This window comes from Pristiophorus japonicus, chromosome X (assembly GCF_044704955.1).
Source record: "Pristiophorus japonicus isolate sPriJap1 chromosome X, sPriJap1.hap1, whole genome shotgun sequence".
Taxonomy (NCBI): Eukaryota; Metazoa; Chordata; class Chondrichthyes; family Pristiophoridae; genus Pristiophorus; species Pristiophorus japonicus.
Window position 1 is genome coordinate 35,240,302 of NC_092010.1, and position 18,003 is coordinate 35,258,304.

The 18,003-nt window shown below is 40.0% G+C and overlaps 2 protein-coding genes across 3 annotated transcripts in view; one reads left to right on the forward strand and one right to left on the reverse strand.

Annotated features, from left to right (window-relative positions):
• The first annotated feature begins 348 nt into the window (after positions 1-348).
• LOC139240971 (lens fiber major intrinsic protein-like) lies at positions 349-17,600 on the forward strand. The gene is made up of 4 exons (XM_070869590.1): positions 349-1,101; positions 8,770-8,934; positions 10,214-10,294; positions 13,457-17,600. Exons 1-4 carry the CDS (start codon positions 739-741, stop codon positions 13,640-13,642), a joined length of 795 nt encoding a protein of 264 aa, XP_070725691.1. The 5' UTR covers positions 349-738; the 3' UTR covers positions 13,643-17,600.
• zc3h10 (zinc finger CCCH-type containing 10) overlaps positions 15,097-18,003 on the reverse strand; it is a 32,290-nt gene continuing 29,383 nt past the window's right edge. Inside the window, exon 6 of one of the 2 annotated variants that reach the window (XR_011588763.1) lies at positions 15,097-15,933. The gene's annotated coding sequence lies outside the window, so the exon portion shown is untranslated. The remainder of the gene's footprint in view (positions 15,934-18,003) is intronic. The other variant, XR_011588764.1, reaches the window with a different exon arrangement.

The following is an 18,003-nucleotide window of genomic DNA, read 5'->3' on the forward strand; positions in this document are numbered from 1 at the left end:
CAACATTAAGCTAACTGGTCTGTAGTTCCATCTCCCTTTTCCTTTTTGAATATAGGAATAACATTAGCTGTTCTGTTGTATAGTGCCTCTTCTATCACTTCCCTAGCTTATTTTAGTATGCGTGGATGCAATCTAGAATCGTTATTCTTTTTAACTTTGTCTAGTTTATCAATCATCTTCCTTTCTATCTGAAATGTCTTGGTATCCATGTTGATCTCTTAATGTCATGTCCACCTTGTTAATCTCCCTGGTAAACACTGAGGCAAAGCAATTATTCAATATTTTTGCCATTTCATTGTCATTACCTGTGAGTTTATCTTGGGCATCCCTTAGTGGTCCTATCCCTATCTTAATTGTCATTTTATTATATGTGTCCGTAGAATACTTCACTATTTCTTTTTACATTTGATAACTTAATTTTGTAGCTCCTCGTTGCCTTCCTAATTGTTCTCGTATTTTTAACATAGTTACCAAGTTTATAGTCGATTGCAGATCGAGGATGTTGGAAATGGAAATCATTGGAATATGCCCAGTGTCCTGAGATGAAACAGTTAAATGCAGTGACAAACTGGACAAGTCCCTCCCCCAGATAATGTTGTCAGATTCAGAGTCCCCTATAAATACTTCATTCTGTGCAATTAAATTTGGGGGAAACGTTTGAGGAGCCAGGAGACAATTTCATCACTTTTTTTTTTATTTTCTGTTATTTTTTAATAGTCTGCTCTTTAGAAGATCGGGATGATGTGGGAGCTGAAATCCATCTCCTTTTGGAGGGCAGTCTTTGCAGAGTTTTTTGCCACCATGCTCTTCGTGTTTTTTGGACTGGGCTTTACCATGCGATGGTCTCCGGGCCCCGTGAACGTGCTGCTGGTTTCTCTGGGTTTTGGCTTTGTCCTGGCTGCTTTGGTACAGGCGGTTGGACATGTCAGCGGGGCGCACCTCAACCCGGCCGTTACCTTCGCCTACCTTCTGGGGGCGCAGCTGAGCATGTTCCGCTGTGTAATGTACATCGCAGCTCAGCTCCTGGGGGCAGTGGCGGGGGCAGCTGTACTGTATGGGGTCACCCCTCCCGCGGTACGGGGCAACCTGGGGCTCAACACGGTAAATATGTTGGTAAACATGCACTTGTGAGGAGAGAAAAAAGTTAATATATGAATTTGTACAAACTAAAACCTTACTTTGAAAACAAATATCAAAATGTGAAGCAAAATGGTAAATCAATGTGTGAAAAGAATAGTAACAAGAGGCAGTTAATAACTATAACGAGTGTAAACGCAGAGAGACCAAATATAACTTTTTAAAGTTTCCTTTATTGAAATAACGGGCTTGAGATGTGAAATATCTTGGTGAATAGATTGAGATAATAGTAACTAGCACATTTTAAAGTAGTAAGGATGATGGGATACATTAATTGGAAATCTATACAGACAACGAAACAAACTTGTAAAATTAAACTTTATCTAATTGACAACTTAATGTTTGAAAGAAAAATACACGTAGAACTCTGTTAAAACGTTTTTTTAATAATAAATGCAAGGGCGTTTAAAATACAATTGAATTGAATAGGAATATAAACAAGGCATCGAAGAGTAATATTCCGGCAAATATAAAAAGGTGAATGCGGGAATTAGTGCAGTGGCAGTGAAATATAACAGAGCGAACAAGCGCAGTAAACTGACACGTAAAAAACGTTTAAAAATATGAATGTAAAGAGCGAAGATAGAATATGCTGATAACTATTTCGATCATTTTCTGTTTTTAGTGCTGATAACTTGCTCTTGGATTATTATACTTTTAATGGGTATTTGTTTAGTCTACTGTGAGTCAAAGCGATGAATGTACACAAATAGCCAGTAAATTACACTACCGCCGCGTTTTATACACGTTTGAAGGTGGTGAACTCTGGGTCAATAGGGTGACCTAAGAGAAAGCCGGAACTGCATTTACTCTCGAGAATTTATTCAGGATGCTTCCGAATTCTGAGTCAGTCTAAACTTTGGGATTTAAGCATCTACCGTTAGAATCCAGAGGTAACCGGGAAAATGAGGGGAATTACCCACCGCTGGGAATTAAACGAGATAAAATAAGAGGTTTTAGTCACAACATGTAAATAAATAATTTCAAATGTTAAAGTTCCTCATTTCCTGAAAACTTATAAAACATTGCAATAATTGTCTGAAAGGGCAGATCGGATTCCCTTGGATTTCGATCTTATGCCAAACCAATTCGAAAAAACGCCTCATTTTTGAAATGTAGTAATATTCATCAATGGTGTTATTCCTAGAGCTGTTTATTTACACCACTGAATTCAGCCATAATTTAAGATTAATTAAAATATAATGCGGAACAAGAATCCAGGATTTTTCTGTGTTAAGCTCCTAGACTGGTCGAGGCCGTTTAATTCAGTGAAGTTTACTGAGGGATGAAAATGTCAAAAGTCAGGTGCTGTAAACAAGGTGAAAATGGAGAGAAATGTAAATCGAAGCATGGGGTTAATGGAAGGGTTATCGTTTTGCCTTCGGTTGGACTTTGATTTCACTTACTGTTCACATTTTAGCCTGCCATAGTATAACTTCGAAAACTACATTAAACACCTGGGCTGTGAGCCCCCCTTCCATGAGACTATCTCACAAGGGGTTGAGTTTGTATAGAATGCAGTATAACTCCAGCCTTTATCAATGGGCCAATGTGACAAAGGGGAAAATATGTGGCCTGTACTTAATGGGTTAATCCTTAGACCCGATGCTCGCTTTGCTTTTTAAAAATGATTACTGAAATCATTAGTCTTTCATGATTGTTTTACAGTGTAAGTTAAATATCTGACGTGTTTTGAGACGTTGGCTGATTTATTTTGAGTGGTTCTGAGATGAGTATTTATTCGGATAATTCAAAATGACAGCCTTAGAATACCTCTTCAATTTAATAAAAACCCTTTTCCTTGTATTTAAAACGATAAATCATTTTAAGCGTAAGTCTTCATTTCTGTTTCAATTCATATCCAACATAATGGAATTTGTTAACTTGTGGTTTCATTTGGAGTGTTACTTATATCTTATGCGGTAACATTACTTAGGAGTTTTATTTTAAATAAAGGCCCGGTGGGTTAAATCTACCACTGGACATTTTCAGGGTCTTCGAAATATCTGGAGATGTAGCCAATGATTTATGAAACCTCCACTCTCCTTCATATAGCAAGTGTGACAGGGAGCACGTGGTGCTTTCGCTTTTGTATACTTTTGTTGTTCTTGTAAATTTCTGGAGTTCGAAATGGAAAATAAAGTTAAAAAAGAGACCTACAGGTAAGAGCGTGAGTTTTCATACCGGGGCTCTGAGCATTCCCAATATCAGTTCAGATTGGAGACTCCAACCTCCCAGTCTGGTATCAAGTCTAGGAACGATGTTATGCGGGAATCAGATATTTTACAAGGGTTTGTACCACGAAGTATATGGTTCGGCAGTTTGTCGAGCTGCTGGTATCGCGGCCGGAATAACCTGGGGAAAACTCAAACAGAACCACATTTTGTCCACGCTTTGCAGTGCTACAAAGCAAGTGTATAGGCACTGCAAACGGACAATTAGTGTTCTGGCAGGATGTCACTGCTTTCTCTAGGACAATATTTACTGGTTAGAAACAAATAACTGGCTAACAGCTACCATCTTTAGAATCTATACTTGATTTACCCCAGAATAAAGGCTACAATATAAACCGGGCTTGTGAGACAAGACCTGGTCAAGGTAAACACGGGCAATGTATTTAATTCAGGTCAGTGTATTCATATTGTGGACGCATTCGGTAAAAAAAATAACAATTCACTTGCAACTCTCTGGCCAGTGTATGTCTCAGTGTCAGTGTGCCGCTCATGTACAGTATAGACTAACATTCCACGCCACTATGTGAAGAGTAGAGTTCGCCTCGTGATCTGGGCAACATTCCTCTCTCAACCAACACCACCAGAAGCATAGGAAGGAAGGACTGGTCACTGATCTCATTCCTGTTTATGCGATGTTGCTGTGTGCAAAACTCAAAACAGCTAATTAGTCACTGATGTCATTGCTGCTTGTGGGATCTTGCTGTGCGCAAAACACTACCAAAGCAGGCTGGATGGCACTGATCGCACTGTTGTTTGTAAGATTTTGCTGTGCGCAAATCTACCAAAGCGGACTAACTGATCACTGATCGCATTGTTTGTGGAACCTGGCTGTGCGCAAACCATTAAAGCAGACTAACTAGTCACTGATTTCACTGTTGTTTGTGCGACCTTGTTGTACGCAAACTACTAAAACAGACTACGTGGTCACTGATCGCATTGTTTGTGGGACCTTGCTATGCGCAAACCATTAAAGCAGACTCGCTGGTCACTGATCTCACTGTTGTCTGTGGGATCTTGCTGTACGCAAACTACTAAAACAGACTACGTGGTCACTGATCTCACTGTTGTCTGTGGGACCTTGCTGTGCGCAAACCATTAAAGCAGACTCGCTGGTCACTGATCGCACAATTGTCTGTGGGATCTTGCTGTGCGGAAAATACCCCCAAAGCAAACTCGCTGGTCACTGATCGCATTGCTGCTTGTGGGAGCTTGCTGTGCGCATAAAGCACCAAAACGGATTAACTAGTCATTGTTCTCATTTCTGTTTGTGGGAGCTTGCTGTGCGCTAAACACCACCAAAGCAGACTAGCTGGTCATTGGTCTCATTTCTATTTGTGGGATCTTGCTGTGTACACAATTGCTGCTGTATTTGCCTATATAAGTCAATTGACTTCAGAATACATTATTTATATGAAGCACATTGAGATATATCTAAAAGACCTATTAAGGCGCTAGATAAATACAAATGTCTCTTTTTTAAAAAAGCAGTTCAATCATATCAGGTATTATCTTTGTGTTACCATTCAGTGATGTACCTTAGGAATAAGTATTCAAGATTTTTTCAGGTTTTGATTTTGGTGGCCCTAAGCTGTGAATATTTGGGGACTGAAACTGTAAACTGATCCTAATAATTAGTGGGAATCTTTCTTGGCTACTGGGAATAATGGCTGGAGCTTCTCCCCTTCCCTACTCCCCAGGATTCACATGGATACTCACCACCCTTCCTTCAGCTGACTGTCTAAGTTTCAGATAGCACAGACACACAAGCACCATTAATCTTCTGAGATCTAGATGCATAATTCATTACTAGTGTACCAACAATCAAGACATAATCAAAAACAGCTAGCCAGAGCTCGGATGTATAACCTGTCACTAGCCTGCCAAGGATTAAATGTACAATTGGCTACTAGATGCCACAAGGACTAGATGCAAAATCCACCACCAGCCTGCTAGGACTCAATTGCATCTTTTACCACGAGGCTGTATAGGAACTGATGCATAATCCATCACTAGATCACTCGGATTTGGACACCTCCTACAAGATCACTGAAAATTAATTGAAATCCATTTTTCCAATGATCAAACATATAGTTCAGCAACAAACTTCTAGGTTCCCTACTAGATTTAATGACCACGAATGGGACAATTCTCCAAAACACCTCCAAATTTGAAGTTAAAATGAAATAACAGTAATACCATTTAGTTTTTAATTCTAGCCATAAGCTACAAGTAGAAGCATTACAAAAAATTTATTTTGCCCTTTTATGCAGACACCTTAACTGGCGCGGTAGAACATGGGAAATTACACTTTGCTTCTCTGCTTGTGTACTATCATGATGCATTCAGGCCAATATCGTTTGAAGTAAAACAAATCTAGATAATTACTCCTGAGCCCTAAGTGTCTCTCCCCCCCCCCCCCCCCAATCCTTAAACAAGGCCCCATCTACCTGTTCTGGTGGTTCAAGTGGATGCTAAAGATCCCATGGCACTATTCAAAGAGCAGGGAGTTCCCCACCTTCCAGCCAACATTCTCCCTCAACCAACTTCACCCAAAACAGATTAAACTGGTAATTTATTAGATTGTTGTTTGTGGGATCTTGCTGTACACATTTGCTTGCATAACAACAGTCACTGGACTTCGAAGTAATTCACTATATGTGAAGCAGTTTGGGAGGTTTTTTTGAGAGATATAATAAAACACTAGGAAAATGTAAGTCTTTATTTTCATATATATTTGGATCTCTTTGGATTTCCAATTCAATTCGGCATTGATTCTTTCCATGAACTGCAAAAATCGCTCACCATAGCAAAGCATTTGTTAGGATAAACTGTCTTGATGATGGGTTGCAAAATGTATGGCATCTCAGATGTGTACATCGGCCAAGAAAACAGCAGATGTACAAATGGGATGTGTGTTTCTTGTAAAAATGGCATAACATTGCTGTATGATACATGTACAGTAAGCTTGTGATAGGCATAAGTGTAACTGTTTATGCACTGTAGCATAATGTGCATGTGCAATGAGAACCATGTATGCCTTAGTAATTCATCTTTTGACCATCTGGTTTTTCCAAACAATAATAGTGCTTTTTATTTCATTTCCTATTCTTAAAATGTTATATATTGTAGACAGCACAAGAGAATGAGGAGTGAGCACATTGTAATGAAGAATAATGAGATATATGATGGACCTATGATATCAGATGTGGAAAAGTGTTGTGAAACTTTAGTGCATGCTTAGAAAACAAAGCAACTTTCCCTCAAAAATATGTTGTTGGACTATATAGGGAAATAGTAATTCGGAGGTGACTAGGAGTTCAGAGGACAGATATTAAAAAATTAAGTGAAAAGTTTAAATATTTGGCCAAATGTAATTGTGGTTGTGATTTAATTATAGGATTTTATGTCTCCTATATGCTGAAGAAAACCCTAGTTTATCATGTAATACATTATTTCAGTGTTGAGTTCACAGGCATAGATTTTTCTTGACAGTTGTGGAAGGAGATCATAATTCAACTCTCTTCCTGATGGGAGGTAGGTTAAAGTATTACTTTTTAATTATTTAACTTTTTTCCCCAAATATGGCTTCCTTCTCCCTGAAAGCATGACTCATTGCAGTCTGTTAGCTGCAAGGATCCTATTTGAAACAAGTTTGGGCGATCTAAACCCAGTTCCACGTGAACATGATCACATAGAATACACAGCACAGAAACAGGCCATTTGGCCCAACCAGTCCACGCTGGTGCCTATGCTCCACCCAAGCCTCCCCCTGTCCCTCCTCATCCAACCCCATCAGCATAACTCCCTTCTCCCTCACATGCCCATCCAACCACCCCTCAAATGCATCCACACTATTCGCCTCAACCATTCCCCTTGGTAGCGAGTTCCACATTCTCACCGCCCTCTGGGCAAAGAAATTTCTTCTGAATTCCCAATTCGATCTTTTGGTGACTTATTTTATACCGGTGGCCTCTAGTTATGCTCTTCCCCACAAATGGAAACACTCTGCCTCTAATCTATCGAAACTCGTCATAATTCCAAAGACCTCTATTAGGTCACCCCTCAGCCTTCTCCTCCAAAAGAGAGACTCAGCCTATTCATCCTTTCCTGACAGGTGTACCCTTGCATTTCTGGCGTCATTCTTGTAAATCCTCTCTGCACCCTCATGGTTCCAAAACTCTAAACTACACCTAATTTAGCACAAGTTGGCATTCTCACTCAGAGAGGCCGTGCAAAAGTAGTATACGGAAAATGAAAAAAATCATACAATTGGTGTATTAAACGGTGCTCTTCTGAGCTTGAAGGTTAAGGCATACTGTTGGGGCTAAGTATCGAGAGCTTTGGTTTTACCCAGATGTTTGATGCTGACACTAGTTCCAAAAGTGGAACAGCACTGACATCCCTCAACTTGCTGAACACTAAAATTCGCCAAAGAAAATTCGCAGCCCAATACAGAGATTTCTTGCTCCTGTTTATTTGCTGTTTGATTCACAGAGGGAGGGGTGGGAATGAGATGTTATGGAGATTGGCATAAAATATCTGATTGGCAAAAAACACCAGAATGATACCCGGACTTCAAGAGTTAAATTACAAGGAGAGATTACACAAACTAGGGTTGTATTCCCTGGAATGTAGAAGGTTAAGGGGTGATCTGATCGAAGTTTTCAGGATATTAAAAGGGACAGATAGGGGTAGATAGAGAGAAACTGTTCCTGCTGGTTGGGGATTCTAGGACTAGGGGACCCAGTCTTAAAAATTACAGCCAGACCTTTCAGGAGTGAAATTAGGAAACACTCCTAGTCGAAGTTTGGAACTCTCTTCCACAAATGGCAATTGATGCTAGATAAATTGTTAATTTTAAATCGGAGAGCGACAGCTTTTAGTTAACCAAAAGTATTAAGGGATATGGGCCAAAGGCAGGTATATGGAGTTAGATCGCACATCAGCCATGATCTCATTGAATGGCAGAACAGGCTCAAGGGGTGTATGGCCTACTCCTATGCTCATATTACTCCAGTGATCAGATTGTACTCATTAGGTTATTTCATTAATTGATTGCCCGGCTCTTGAAGCAATGACACTTAGTCAGATCCAGTAATGGCCCCTCACTAAGCCACTTTTTTCTAAAGTGTGCACTCTTTTTGGTCACGTAGCATCCACTAGATATTAAAGTGCCTGTGATTTCAAACGGAATTCAAACTGTAGCATGAGCTCAGACCCAGGTACGGGAGGGGGGGTGGCAGCTGTAGAATTTTATGTGCTTATGGGTTTGTGTACTTGATTGATTTCGTCAGCAGGCAAAGGTATTCTAAGACATCTGTAAAATTCCCCATTATAGTCTTTTCTGGTCTGTTATGTTTTTCCATTTCTCTTAGTGATGTTCCTTTTTATTCTTTAGCTGCATGCTGGAGTGGGTCCTGGGCAGGCTACAGCCGTGGAGATTTTCCTTACTCTTCAGTTCGTTCTCTGTATTTTTGCCACAACAGACGTTCGCAGAAATGGATTCATGGGCTCAGCAGCTGTGATCATTGGTTTTTCCCTCACTGTGGGTCACTTCTTTGGGGTAAGTCTGCAAATTTCTACCTTAACTTTAGCAAAAGGACTAGATTTTAAAATAAGTAACAGCAGAGTCACACGTGGAAGATATACTCAACCCTGGACTAAAGAATAACGAGCTCTCTCCCAACACCTTAGTTGCTAAATGCCACACTCGATGTGGTACTGAGCCATACAGACCTAGAAGATCCCCAGTGCGTTCTGAGTCAGCCTATGTTGGTTGGGGCACAACTGAAGCGTTAAACTTGGCCGTCAGACCCCCCCCCCCCGGACTAGGAAAGGGAAACAAATTACCCAGGGCTCACGCTCTTGGTCACTATTCAGCGACTCCTCTGGAAAGTACACAAGTATGAACATCAAGCAAAGACAGGTACCGCACTCAGGTGACCATTATGCCTCTTTAGGGCATCAATTTTAATTGATTTTTACTGTATCCAAATCCCAATTCTGTCACATTGGAAGTTTCACCCATGATTATACACCATCAGAATGATAAATAAGCTTGGGAGAGTCTTTGACAGTGCAAAAGGCACATGGGGGTTGATTTTCACTCTTTTCACCTGGTGTTCATGGGGCAGTAACAGCCTCAAAATGGGGTCAGTAGCCTTATCGCTCTGTTAACACTGGCGATGCGGCTGGCTCCATTGTAAAAGGAGCCTACCATCAAGTGTCCAAAGTGCCATCCTGTTTCAGGTGATATGCCCCTTTTAAAATGGAAATCAGGGTCCTATCAGATTGCAGTGCAAGCTTTGATAAGTACCACAGGTGACAGAGGAGGCCCAGTAAAGGTAGGTCTTGAATTATTTTGGTGGGCCTTGAAGGAGCAATAGTGCACTTCTGGGGCCCTCAAAAATAATCTGGGCCGCTGCTGCCCTGGATCCCCCACCCCTCCGCCCACGACTTATCTTCCTGCCAGCAGCTCCGGCCAGTTTTCTTTTGCCGAATGGGACACCTAGTTTGGCGCTCTGCAGCTCGCCTGTCTAATGTAAATGAGGCCGGTGCCTCAAAATCACAAGGGACCACTTCGCCCAAACGTCAAAATAGGTCCCATGGAAGAATTAGGTTTGATTGGCAAATGGTCTTTTCTACTTTTGTATTTTCTTGTGTAGTACTGACTGTTGAAATCAAGACAGGGAATTAAACTTATGTCTCTTGAGTCAAGTGGTGCTGAGTTGTATTTAACACCTTTTTTTCTTATGAATTGATTTTGGAAACTTTTTTTGTTTGAAATTATGACTGATTGAAATAATATGGAATAATACGAGACTGTCTTCTGTTTTCTCCAGCTGTATTACACAGGATGTGGAATGAACCCAGCCAGGTCCTTTGCACCAGCCGTGCTAACTAGAAACTTTGGAAATCACTGGGTAAGAACAAACTAAATTCAACTAAAATACAGTCGGCAGCTGAACAAAAGACACTTGCTTAAAAAAATGAAAACATGAAAGGCTGTTATAAAATACACCAAACATCAACTACTTAACCAGAATCCAGCGGGTTAGGAAGTATGGGGATTTTTGTACACCAAGAACTTTGCAGAGTAAGTTACCCATCACTCTAAACTATGACCAAGGACTCCTCAAATACAGCTCAATGAATTCAAGTTTATTACAATGGAGACATGCGGCTAAACTTTAATGGGGAAGGCCCTGGGAGCTGAGGTGGGGGGTGGTGGGGAAAGTGCTCCGAAGCGGTCGGGAAAGCCAGGGGAAAGGCTCCTGGGACCGAGTTGGCTGCTTGCACCCCCTCCTGCCTCCAGTAAAACTGAAAGTGGGCAGGTTGGAGGCGGGTTCTGGTCGAGATTCAGATTTTTAACACTTTGAGGCCAAAATTGCCCTTTCTGTAAGAGCCGGGTCGGTGCGGAGTCACCAACATTTTATAAATTGTCCTCCATATTTTTGCCTGCGTTGATGGTCACCACGTCGCCCGTGTAGCCGCCCCATCGGGCACGTGCCAACCCCTTTCCACCCCATGTGAGAAATTGCCCCATGGGAGTGGAGCGGCCGCCAGTCAGTGCCCCGGACAGCTTTTCCCAGCGGGAAGCTGTGTGTGGCACTCTGCCGTGGCCGGCATTTTATTTTCATTGTCGGCCGACTCAGAGGTCGGACTGACAATGGTGGCCACGGGTTCAGCCCGGCTGCCAACAGGCAGGCCGGCACCCCCTCTTGTTTACCGGGCTGCTGGCCCGGCCAAAACCCTCCCGGTGATCCAATGATTGCCACTAAAGTGACTGTAGAGTTCTCCCCTTTAACTGAAGGGGAGGGACATTGTGACGCATCCGCGGCGCTGATGACTCAGAGCGACGGCCGCTTCGTTCCACCGGCACTTTCGCCCTGCTGCCGACAGCAGCATCGCTCCAACCAAAAAAATCAACTAAGACCTGAAATTCACCGGATTCTTAAATCTTAAATAATGGTAGGTGCACCCCATTTGGGGCAGAGGGCAATTTAGGCCCCTTTATCTTTCCATATGACCCCAACTCACCTATTTTTTTTAGGTTAAAATTCCCCCCATGGTAATATGTATCTGATCTTATTGTACTTGATTGTGAAGCTTTTTTAAAGGTCATAAGATGTCAGTAATTTCTGTTTATGAATTGAAGCAACCCATTTGATTTTGGTGGAGAGGTTCAAAAGTGGGATCTTTACATAAAATCTGTTCAGCACTGGACATGATGTTCACATTACCTGGTCATTATCACATAGCTGTTTGTGGGACCTTGCTGTGCACAAATTGCTTGCCACATTTCAACAGTGGCTACACTTCAAAAGTACTTAATTGGCTGTAAAGTGCTTTGGGGCATCCTGAGGTTGTGAAATGCAAGTGCTTGTATAAATATAAGTCTTTCTTTTTATTTCACACATTTCTTAAACTTTTCCAAAAATGTACTTGTACTATTCTATCAGTTTCTAAATGTATTAGATCTAGAATGTCACTATGCCAACATATAAAGCTGTTCTAAAATGCTATCAATATGTTAGATGAGCTTCCTATTCTTCCTTAGATCACACAAAATTTGCAGTAAAAATCACCTCTGTACCAACCAACTTCGTACCTCGTAATGCCAGCAAAATTAATTTTTACTCCAATTACGGTCACCATATATGTTAGCAGCATTTTTTTAATAAAAGGGTAATGTTAACACCTGATACCATGTAGCAGTTTAGAGAATGCATCAGTTCAGAATTTCAAAAGTTCTATTAAGTCCTTATATCTTAGTTATGAGCAAGCTTTTCCCCTTCTAAATAAAGCATATGTTTTTAAGCATACCCTTGATTTCTGAGTAATCTGAAAGACTAGTTTAAAAGGCCAAATGGCCTCCTCCTGGGCTATACACTTAGAAAGGGATTTATGTTTTAATTCAAAAACAAAATTGTCCATAATTCAGCACAAATTGTCATGAATTCTCTAAATGAGATTACTTACTTAATAAGGAAGGCCATCATGAGAAATGACAATGTCTCACTGGAGCACTCAGGGGTGCTCTTGAAGTTGGTCTGGTAGAAGTTCACTAAACTTGAAAAAAAATGAAATACTAAAAGCAGCAAAAAAGATGGATGCTACTGTAGAAATGGCAACAGGTAAACATTCCGCAATCCTGAAGTAAGCAGACATTGGGGATGAGAAAATCTTATTTTGTTTGGGTAAGGGAAGGACGGGAATTGTCCTGGTTTTCACAGCCACTTCTTTTCAATGTTCAACTTTAAAACTGAAATCCTCAGCCTCTTTATAAAATCCCTCGATGGCCTCGCTCCTCCCCATCTCTAACCTCCTCCAGCCCTACAACCCTCGGAGATCTTTGCATTCCTCCAATTCTGGCCTCTTGCACATCCCCAATTTTAATCGCTCAACCATTGGGCTGTGCTTTCAGCTGCCTTGGCCCTAATCTCTGGAATTCCCTGCCAAACCTCTCCACCTCTTTCTCTTCCTTTAAACCTACCTCTTCGACCAAGCTTTTGGTCACCTCTGCTGCTATCTCCTTCTGTGGTTTGGTGTCAAAAATGTTTTCATTGATAGAATTTGTTAAGCGCCTCGTGACATTTTGCTATGTTAAATGTGCTATATAAATTTAAGTTGTTCTACACAGACTTTACATGCCACTGTTGTACTGTGTCAAACGTGTGTAAAATATATTAATGCTTAACTCAGGGTGGCTACTGAACCATCAGATCAGTATGTTCTGTGGTTTGAGCAGAGTTAGCAGATTGCAACTAGGGTGTCAAGCATCCTCAGGCTAGGAAGCTCCTAATCACTACAAGTGATCCTTGCGGGAAAGCGTACATGTGCGGATGTTGGATGAGAATAGAATCTGGCTTGTCTGTGATGCTTCTATTGTACAATACCATCATTGTCCAGGTTCACACACACATGGATAGCCACTTGGTACTGGTGGAATGTCAACACCTACGGAACCATATCTTAAGCTCACTCACCAGCTTTAGGAAAGTAAAAGATTAAGGGAAAGTGCTCAATTCAGATTAGTTAATACTATTTTGTCTCTCAATGTTATTATTTCTTTATCTGTGCAGGTGTACTGGGTAGGTCCTCTGCTAGGAGGTGCTATAGCAGCACTGCTGTACGATTTTATCCTCTTCCCCAGGATGAGAGGGCTCTCAGAGAGACTGGCTATTCTTAAAGGAGCTCATCCCCCAGAAGCAGAAGGACAACAGGAACCTAGGAGCGATCCCATCGAACTCAAAACACAAGCCTTATAAAATTAGTTTTTAAAAAAGGAGTTTACAACACAAGAACTATCCTATCATCACCAAGTGACATTGTGAAATTTACTGTGTTGTTACTGAAGGTTTGCTTGAAAGAATATGAATGCTGTTAATGTCCCTGAGCAGGGAATTATAGAACAGAGGCTATATCTACAATTACTGTACAGACAGGAAGGTATCTGGAAAAAAAGCAAATGAAGATTAATTACTCAAATTTGTTCAATATTCTAGGATTCTTCAAATTCAGGGTTTGAATGTAATAATCCGCTCATTAATTGGCAAAAAATATCCTATTTAGAAATGGGTTTGCATCATGAGCTTATTTGACTATAATTATACTTTACAACAGTTACATTAAATTTATAACCTGTTTTTAAATGTTTGCTCATTACAGAATCTTATGCTTCAAGTATCATATTATGGGTTGTTTTGATGGGACAAAAACATTAGTGATTTTCTTTATTTTTTTATTTTTTAAAAAAAGTCTTGAAGTTCATGCAAAGTGTAAGCAAGTTTAATATTAGTGGAGACTGGCAGTGAAGCTCAGATATAGCTGGTTAAATCTACCATTTTGAAGTAGGATGGATTTTTGTGGATGTTCTTTTAACTTGCTTTTTTAAAAATGCCCCCGATTTCCCAACATGAATAGGATGCTTACCTTAAAAATTACTAAATAAGGAAAAATTCAAATGGGTGATGTCATCATGTTGTGGAATTTTGCTGGAAAACCAGTTTCTTGGAAAATTTTCCTTTCTGGCCAATAGATCACATTACAGCCAGTGTTTGATCACTTGTGGCAGAATTTCAGCCCCTCTCCTGTCACTCCAAGTAGATTATAATAAATAATTATGTATCCTTCAGAAATATTTTTTCAAATGATCCCAACCCAGCATTATCCTGCAAGGCAACATAACTCCTTTAAGATGTTTATAAAAAAGCAGCAAAATGATTGTGTGACTAGGTTGACAATCTTTTACCAGTACCACAACAATCTGACATCATCATCCTATTGTTACTTTTTGCAAAACAAAAGTATCACGCTAATAACTTCAGTAATTTATTTAAAAAATTAGTTTGGATTTGCTATTTATTTTGTCTCGCCTAGCTGATTTTGGGCATGTTCCCTCGTTTTTGATATCACATCGCCATTAGGTTGAGAGTCGGGAGAATCTGAAATTTTAATATGAATTTCTTAACCATAGAAAAATTCATTTTATGGCACTGGCGCCAGTGACTTTTCTTTTCCCCAATACTTGTTGCTGAAAATGGACAAATTGGTGTCTGAACTGATGTGAATTAGGAAACTACAACACAGGTCCCTAATCATCACATCATGTCTAACAGCCTCACAATTCTCAGAAAATCAGCACTATTTGATATAATATGAAAAACATAGAGAGACAGAAGGAAACAAACACATAATTTTACCCCCCCCTTAATTATGAACAAAATTACGACCCCCCCATAATTATGAAAATTGATAGCTAGGAATAAGCATTTGCATCTTTAGATTTGAAGAGTTGAAGCCAAATTTGATGGTTTTAGAATGCCTAAGCAAGATCCAGAAACCTGAATTACGCAAGTTAAGGACAAGTTCTGAATGGTCATCACCATTTCTAAAACTCTCAAGTATATTAGTTAATAATGCCACACAATCCATTGAAAAAAAAACAATGTAAACAAAGTTTCACCAAATCTGCCAATAAATCCTTTACTACTCATTTGTAGGGTTGTTTGAATGTTCTGCTTCATGCTTGGTATACCAGGAAACAGATATGTAACTGTATTAGCCCACTGGGGCAGCAGAAACAACCGTACCTCAGCATTTTCTGTGTGAAGTATTCAAGGCCGAACAAAACCGGTGAACAATAAGGCAAAAAAAGTAGAGATCTGTTCATCCAACTATTTTTGTTGTTGACCCTATTTTTTTTTTTAAACCCGAAACTAAAACCCAACAAGTTTTGAAAATGCAGTAGTCCCAGTCCCAGCATTGGTGGGAGTGCAGGGTTTTTAAAATGGTGGAGCATTGGGCTCCCAATCCTCAAGAGTTACAACTCCAAATCTCACTCGAACATACAAATTCATCTGTCCTCATTGGGTAAGTTCTGTCACTTCTTGCTGAAGCTGCTAGATGAGACCCTTGCACGATGATCAAGTATTAGCATCTTGCAAGGTGGAGGAAGGGATGAATACTTCTACCTCACAAAGTGCACCTCCTGTTAGCCAATCGCCGGGGCAGCACTGATGGCACCCGTGAAGTAGCTCAGACCTTTCCAATCTCTTGGCTGAAGTAAAAAGCAGCAGCATGAGGCAGAAGGAAGTAGGGAGAGGAAAAAAATACATTAAAATAGTTCTGATTAGTGTCCATTTTTGCACTCCACATTGCACTGTGCTAAACCTAATAGTGTAAATTCCACTGATAAATCCATGTCATTTTGTTCCCTATTATGTATTCCTTGGGCTCGAGTGAATGTTAACTGAAAAAAGAAGTGATCAGGGGAATATTTAAACAAAATTTAGTGTTAATCAGCATTACTGAAAATGCTTTTGCCTGTAACATACCTTTGGATTTGCACATGCGGATTTCTTACAAGCTGTGTGAGATTTGTGCTTTGTGGTGAGTTTATAGGAAGTTGCTTTTAGAAGGACGAATACTGCCCTCATTCATTTTGGAATGGAGAATTTTTTTTCCCCAGTCACCTGCAATAAAATGTCAATTTAACACTGCCACTGTTACTAGGATCAGTTCTTGTATTCATGGGCAAACAGTTTGGATTTTTCTTGCCCCTTTGAGAGCAACTCCTTGTGTGTAATCACTTTGGTCTTTTCAACCAAATTTTTTTTGAATTGGGAGTGACGCTACAGTTGTTAAAATAGTGCATCTTTGGGGTATTCTTATCATTAAGGCAATATATTTTGAATAAATACATTTTGAAAAATGGCACAGCATTATTCTAGTGAAAGTTTACATTGATTCCAATTAAATTTGATGAAGTCATAGCACATCAAATGGAGGTAGACTTAAAATGGCAAGTTAAATAAAACTCTTTGCTCATTCTTAAAGTCAAGTACTCAAGATGTATTAGGGATCCAGGATGCCTCCTTACCTCAAAATTTGCACTGAATTGACAATGCTTTAACCATTTCAGCAATTCAGTCATTTGAATTTCCTTAAACTGCTCAATGCTTAAACTTCCCTTTTCACAGTATTTGCCAATTGCTTTAGAAGGTATTTTGTTCAATGGCACCATCAGTGGAGGCGTTTCAATATGGCGCGGTCATCGAAAAACCCGCAGTTTTGACTCTTCACAAAATAGCATGTCCATTATAAAAAATCATATTGAGACTGATAACAGCTTAAGCTGTTTGAATATCCCACTACAAATCATTTGTTTTCTCGCCTTCGAGCAAGATGTCAAAGAAGCAGGAAGCATATGGGAAAAATTAAACAAGAGTGTACAGATTTACTGAAATTCTCATGAGCTGCATACTAAAGGTGGTTAATGAGATGCTGCTATAGAACTTCCTTGTCCAACCCAGCACTTGGAATAGAATTTGGCAGTTAATTCGATTGTGTTGCCTGTAGTGAATGTGGAATATTATTAAATTCAAGCCCAAGTTAAATTTATAGTATGGGATTTTTGAGTCTTATTTTACTCTTTTATTGCCTGCATTAAAAAAAAACCTGCTCACAGACACATGCTCTTATCCACTATTGCTAAAGTAATTTGTGACCAAAATGGATTCTTTTCTACAAGTTACAGAAACACAATACCAACTCTTTATAAGCACCACACAATTATGTATGTACAAGACTTTGTGTATTTTTTAGTTGTTGCTATAGAAAGTTAATGTAAAGGTTAAAACCTCCTTCATGTTTACCAGTATGTGTAACTTGTAGACATCAGCCAAAAAAATAAGGAAACAAAGAATAAATCCTACACAACTTGAATTGTGGCATTTTTCCTTTTGTGCCAAGTGGACCAGTGAAGTGACTTGTATTTGACCCACTTCAGGTGCCAACCCACAATTAGATTTTGAAAGTCCAAAGTCTACAATAGTTTTAGCCAAAATCTTCATGATCAACAGATTTGTTTTTATCTCTCATTGGGTGCTACCTTTCCCTGCTCTTCCCCACACTACACAATTTCCCAGCCGAAAGAGTTAACAAACAGGTGACCTGGTGCTAATCTTACTTTGTAACCAAGTGCTGGAATCTGGCATGACCCATCCTCAGATTTCTCTCTTGCCCAAGAGATTCTTCAAGACAGTACAATTAAGATCAAGAACCAAGTCTCCTGCCACTCCAATCCACTAAGGAACTACACTAACCCATGGCTCTACTAAATTGCTAA

Coding starts and splice junctions, on each gene's coding strand:
- LOC139240971 (XM_070869590.1), top strand. CDS start 739: ATGATGTGGGAGCTGAAATCCATCTCCTTTTGGAGGGCAGTCTTTGCA. Junction 1,102..8,769: donor GCAACCTGGGGCTCAACACG/GTAAATATGTTG, acceptor TTTATTCTTTAG/CTGCATGCTGGAGTGGGTCC. Junction 8,935..10,213: donor CTGTGGGTCACTTCTTTGGG/GTAAGTCTGCAA, acceptor TGTTTTCTCCAG/CTGTATTACACAGGATGTGG.